General features: G+C 50.0%; 1 protein-coding gene across 1 annotated transcript in view; it reads right to left on the bottom strand.

Annotated features, from left to right (window-relative positions):
* Window positions 1–6,338, bottom strand: part of Mvp (major vault protein) — a 33,558-nt gene that overhangs the window by 13,001 nt on the left and 14,219 nt on the right. Inside the window, exons 5-6 of the mRNA XM_023709836.1 lie at window positions 1,106–1,229; window positions 879–1,010 (exon numbers count right to left, since the gene is read on the bottom strand). Of these exons, the coding sequence (XP_023565604.1) occupies window positions 879–1,010; window positions 1,106–1,229 (256 nt within the window). The remainder of the gene's footprint in view (window positions 1–878; window positions 1,011–1,105; window positions 1,230–6,338) is intronic.

The raw sequence follows: 6,338 nt of genomic DNA on the forward strand, positions 1-6,338 counted from the left end.
AAAAAAAAAAAAAAAAAAAAAAAAAAAAAAAAAAATCACATGGGGTAAGGATGTAGTTCAGTATACTGCAAAGAAAAAGGAAATAAAGAGTTCTAGATGTTGTTCTGGTTTTTTGTAACAGCAAGAATGTGTGGGAGGACCAGCCAGATAGCTCAGTGGACTAAAGCGCCTGCTTAGAGCTTAGGCAGATCCTAGCAGCCAGGGTTCCATCCCCTGCCTGCTGTGCTGGCAACCCCAGTGCTTGGGAAGCTGAAAACAGAAGAATCATGATGAGTCTGATTTATGTAGTGAGACTCTGTACCAAATACATTAAAAAAAAAAAAGAGAGAAGAAAAGAAAAGAAAAGAATGCGTGGGGGTGCTGGGGAGATGGCTCAGTGGAATAAGCACTTCCTTGGCAAGCACAAGGGTCTGAGTTCAATCCCAGGTTCCGCCAAAAAAAAAAAAAAAAAAAAAAAGAATGGGTAGCAGCAAGTCCCAGCCTCACCCTGCCTGGCCACACAGCCTGGCAAATAACCTGACTGTTCCTTAGTTCTGGGTCAGGGAAAACAGCGACAGCCACAGCTTGAGGTTGTTAGAGCTAGACAAATTACGCTTTATCAGACACGAGAACCACATCCCGTGGGGGGACGCTGCATTTGCGTGCTGCAGTGAACATCTGCCTACCTGACCTAGAACCAGACAAGACCCGGCCTCGGCTTCCCACAGAGTGCAGGTGGGGCGGGCGAGGCCAGCAAGCAGGCGCATGTGCGTGGAGGAAGCTGTGGGGACCCCAGCAGCTGTGAGGCGTCAGGGTGGCGCCTCTCGGGCTGCAAGTGGCTTTCCCCTAAGACCCGGGCTCCTTGCCCCCCCCTCCACTGGTCCCCTTGGAGACTCCACCTGTCACTCTCTCCTTGCCATCCCGGTCCCAGCACTCCTTGCGGGCCCTCAGCCGCAGAGCCTGGTTGGGTTTGATGACGGTGGCCTGGATGGTCTCCACGACTTCCACCTCCTTCTGGGGGATGTACGTGCCTGGGAAAGGATGAAGTGTGGGCCCAAGGGTGTCAAGGGCCCAGGGGAAAGGCAGGGAGTCCCCCACCAGCAGCCTAGATGGACAGACAACTCACCAGGCCCCTCAAACAGCCACTCATCTCCGGCCACCACCTTGTCTCCATTCTTATCCACGAAGTCCAGCAGTGCCTTCAGATGCAGGGCAGTATTGGGCAGAACCACCTGCAGCGGGGTGCTGGGCTGGGGGGGGAAGACAGTGTCACAGGGTAAGCAGAGCTGTGACTGCTAGAGCCAAATCTGAGCTACGGCATCAAAGGTCAAAGCCCACAGCAGAAGAAAAAAAATTTTTTTCTTTGAAGTACTGCGGATTGAACCCAGGGCCTCAGGCATGCTGTTCTACCACTGAGCCACGCCCCCAGCCCTTTTTAATTATTTATTTTGAGACAGAATCTTACTCAGTTGCCTAGCTGGAGTCTGTGTTGGCTGCTCCTGCCTTGCCGAGGCGTGGCATCGGTTTTACACGTCCCCAAATAGCAGGTACAAGGAAGGAGTCATGTGGTCCCAAGCGCTAAGGGGCAGGTGACCACGCATCGTGGAGGGGCTAAGAGCATTTTCCCTGGCTCAGTGCACCGTGGTCTCTGAGCTACAAATCCACTAGGAGGGAGCCCAGGTAAAGGACTGCCAGGTGTAGGAAAATATCAGGGAAGATGAAGCAGCAATTACCCCATGGGGGTAACTACCCTGCAAGTAGGGTGGGTATAAAATGCTCTTGTGGGTAATTTTTTTATATATCTTTTTATTTATTTGGTACCAGGTCGCGCCAGGCAGCTCAGGTTCATAGTGATCCTCCTGTCTCAGCCTCCCCAGTGCTGGGATTACAGTGTCTGGCACTGCACAACCAGGGTTTCAGGGCCCGCATGGCATGCGGTAGTACCGGGGATCGAACCCCGGTCCTTGTACTTGCCAGGCAGGTGCTTAGACTGCGGAGCTACCTCCCCAGCCCTCGTGAGTAAATTTTAAGCTTTGCTTTCAAGGTCACCTCATGGTCACAAGAAACCCACTGCACCCCAGTCATCGCCCTCCTCCATCAGGACAAAAAAAAGACAAATGCTTTCAGAGCTTGCAGCATTGTCTCTCCAAACATGACCTCACATGGTCTTTGACAACGTTCTGCAGGAAGCAGGCATGGATAGGAAAGAGGTTCAGAGAGGGTAGGAGATGTATCAACGTCACACAGCTGGGAAAGAACTGAAGCAAGCCTTGACCCCTAGCGGGGCTGCCTGTGCTCCTTCTCTAGAGGACCCTGGCTGCAGAAGGCAGAGGCTCTCCAGGCCCCTCCTGGGGTACACAGGTGGAGCAAGGGTCCCCACCCCATGAACCGCACATGCACACACGTGCACAGAACTCTGGGCGCACAGAGGAGGGGAGGAGGCACACAGAACTTCAGCCCTGTGTGAGGTTCCAGCGCCAGCAGGGTGACAGGGCAGACATAGGCCACGCTGTCCAGGGAAACTATGGACGATGTCACAGTGAGGGATGCAGCGGATGCTCAGAGAAGAAATCAGGGAAGGCCCTCCCAGCCGGGGCTTTACAGAAAAGGCTGCTCTTGCTACAAAGGCCCCAAGAGGAAGCATGGGCATTCAGGGAAGAACACATAGTCTAGTACATGCAACCTCCCACCTCTACTCCGTCCTTACTTTTCTTCTGAGACAGGGTCTCCCCGTGTAGCTCAGGCTGGCCTTGAACTCACAGTGATCCTCCTGCCTCAGCCTTTTTTTTTTTTTTTTTTGCCTCAGCCTCTTTGAGTGCTGGGATTACAGGTGTGCACCTTCATGCCCGGCTCTTTTGAAGCAGGGTCTTGTTACAATGTCCATGGTGGCTTTGAATTCCTGCTCCTTTTGCTTCAGCTCCAAGTAGCTGCGATTACAGGATTGCTCCACCACGCCCAGGAAGATGTGTTTTAGTAGGAGAGTGGTTCAAGAATGGACATGGCACGCTTGCCCACAAGGGATAGAATGAATTTGCAGAGAAGCTGTGTTAAGGATTTGCCAAAGCAAGGCCAGCGGAGGGGGCAGGGCCTGTGGGGATCGGGGTCGAAAGCATCCAGCACAAGTTGTTGTTCAAGGCTAAGCAGGAAAGAGAAAGCGTAGAGCTACAAAGTACGCAGACTCGCATTCATGTAAGTGGCCGCGTACATCCCAGCACCCAGCATTGCTGTTTCATTTCTCTTAAAAAAAGAACTCTAGGGCCAGCCAGATAGCTCAGCAGACTAAAGTGCCTGCTTAGGCAGAGCGTAGCGGCTGGGGTTCGATCCCCCAGTGCGCACTCTGATGGCCACAGAGACTGGGTATGGTGGCATGCGCCTATAATCCCAGTGCTTGGAGGCTGAAAACAGGAGGATCACTATGAGTCTGATTCTTGTAGTGAGACCCTGTAGACCCAGTACCAAATAAAAAAAAAAGAACTCTAGCCACCCAAGGACACACAAACAAGGACGCTTGGTTACAGCACGGTTTTCTCTTACGTATGTGACGCTCACTAAGGGATCAGCTGAACTGCTTTTCTTTTTTGGTACTGGGGATGGAACCCTGGGGTGTTTGATCACTGAGCTACATTCGCAGCCCTTTTTTGATCTTTTTTTTTTTTTTTTTTTCCCTTGGTACCGGAGATTAAACTCAGGACCTTATGCTTAACAGGCAGGCGCTTATGCCGCTGAGTCATCCTTTTCTGTTTTGGTCTTTTTTGAGACAAGGTCTCACTATGTAGTTCAGGCTGGCCTTGAACTCACTTTGTAGCCCAGGCTGGTCTCAAACTTGCAAGGATCTTCCTGCCTCAGCCTCCCGAGTACTGGGACAACAGCCATGTACCACCAGCCCCAGCTCCTTTTCTGGTTTTTAAGACAAGGTCTAGCCTACTGGCCAAGGTTTGCCTTGAACTTGTGATCCCCTTGCCTTAAGCCTCCCAAGTAGCTGGGATTACCAGTGTGGGCCGGTGTGCGGGCCAGGAATGGCTACATTTCTAAACAACACATGGAATTACACAGTAACCAGAAGACAAGATGCGCCTTTGGTAGCAAAGCACACCGGCAAATAAAGATGTACAGCACAAGAGCCTTTATGGAAAATAGCTTACAATCTGTAGTCTTTCTACGGGCACAGACATTTATGCAAGTATTTACTCTGAGTGGACAACACAATGGAGAATGGGCAGCAGGTACTAATAGAGAAGTCAGGGTGATTTGGGCGGGCTGATGCATACATGCTTCAAAATGCATTTAATCAGGCGTGCTGGCACACACGTGTAATCCCAGCACTCTGGAGGCTGAAGTAGGAGGATCACTGTGAGTTAAGGCCCGACTGGGCTACAGAGTGAGTTCAGGGCCAGCCTGTACTGCAGTGACAACTAGTCTCAAAAAAAAAAAAAGGTGGTGGAAGGGAGTTTATAGCTTATACAAGTCAGCCTTTGAGGCCAGGAAAAGACAGTTTACTGGCCAGGAAAAAATTAAAGATAGAATGGAGAACCAAGCACAGTGGGACACACCTATAATCCCAGTACTCTGAGAGGCTGATGCAGGAGGATTACAAATTCATTTCTTTTTTTTTTTTGGCAGAATCGGGGATTGAACTCAGGCCCTTGCGTCTGCCAGGGAAGTGCTTATTCTACTGAGCTATCTCCCTGGCCCCAATCTTTTTTTTTCTTTTGGCAGAAAGAGGATTACAAATTCAAATCCAGCTTGGGCAACTTTTGAGAACTTGTCTCAAAATAAAAAATGAAGTTAAAAAATTGAGCCAGGGATGTAGCTTAATGCTCTGTGTGTGTGTGTGTGTGTGTGTGTGTGTGTCTGTTGGTCTTTTTGAGACAGAGTCTCACTGTGCAGCTCAGGCAGGCCTTGAGCTCACTTTGTAGCCCAGGCTGGTCCCTAAGTCCCAGTGACCCTCCTGCATCAACCTCCAAGTGAGTGCAGGGATTATAGGTATGTGTCACCTGGTTCAATTCTCAGTGATGCCAAAAAAGAGAAAAAAGAATGAAAGAAAGACATGCCAAGTGAGGAATGAGGTCTCAAGTGTAGAGGAAAGGTCGGCTTCCTGGGGCTACTGGATGCTGGGGAATCTCGAGACTCCAATAGGCAGGAAAGAGATCAAGGTACTGAGATGGACCGCAGTAGGAAGCCAGGAAAAAAGCATGAAAACAGCAAGGCCCTGCACAGTAGGAAATAGGTGAGGAAGAGGTGGGGGTGGGAAGGGGGGTGCAGAGGGCCCTGTGAGAGAGGAGGGCAGGGAGGGCAGGGAGGCGGTAGGTGGAGGCTGGCGTTGGCCTGCACTGCTAGACTTGCTCATAAATATAGATTTTTATTTTTATTTTTTGAGACAATGTCTCACTGTGTAGCCAAGGCCAGCCTAGAACTCACAGTGATCCTTTTGCCTCAGTCTCATAAGTGCTGGGATTACAGGCATGTGCCACCAGATGTGGCTAGAATACGGATTTTTTTAATGTATGTATTTGGTACAGGGTCTCACTACGTGGCTCAGACTCATAGTGATCCTCCTGTTTCAGCCTCCCCAGCGCAGGTATGCACCACTGTGCCTGGTTTCAGGGGCTGACTCGATCGGCTGGCATGGCATGCATAACCGGGAATCAGACCTGGGTCCTTGCACTTTCCAGGCCAAGCTACCTCCTTAGCCCTGAATACTGATTTTTAAAATACTTTTCATTTTGAAAGTTTCAGACTTAGAGAAGAGTTGCAATAGTAAAGCATCAATATATACTCTTCACTGAGATTACACAAGGATTAATGTTTTGTAATCTGTCTTCATCATTTTCCCTTTCCCCCTGCACACCTTTCCCTTTCCTGTTCCATCTTTTGTTTGTTTGTTTGTTTGTTTGTTTTTGGTTTTTTGGCGGAATCCGGGATTGAACTCAGACCCTCGCACTTGCTAGGGAAGTGCTTATTCCACTGAGCCATCTCCTCGGCCCCCCTGTTCTGTCTAAATGGACAAGAATGGCTCTCACAGTACCCACAAGCACCCAACTGCGTGTTCAAGATCAAGAGGCGTGGCTCAGGCCAGGTGCAGCGGTGCACGCCTGCGATTCTCTCACTGTGGGAGGCTGAGATGGGGGGACTGCAAGTCTGAGCCCAGTCTGGGCAATGTAGTGATGTAGGGAGATCCTGTCTCAAAATAAAAAGAGCTAGTGATGTAGTGGAGCACAAAGGTTCTAGGTCCCAGGCCAGAGACACAGCTCAGTGGCACGAGCACCTGCCTCATGAATACAGGTCCTGATACCAAAAAGCAACAAAAAAAGAAGATTCTGGGTCTAATCCCTAGTCCTAAAAAAAAAAAAAAAAAAAAA

The sequence above is a fragment of the Octodon degus genome, unplaced genomic scaffold (assembly GCF_000260255.1).
Source record: "Octodon degus isolate 3935 unplaced genomic scaffold, OctDeg1.0 scaffold00001, whole genome shotgun sequence".
In the NCBI taxonomy this organism is placed as follows: Eukaryota; Metazoa; Chordata; class Mammalia; order Rodentia; family Octodontidae; genus Octodon; species Octodon degus.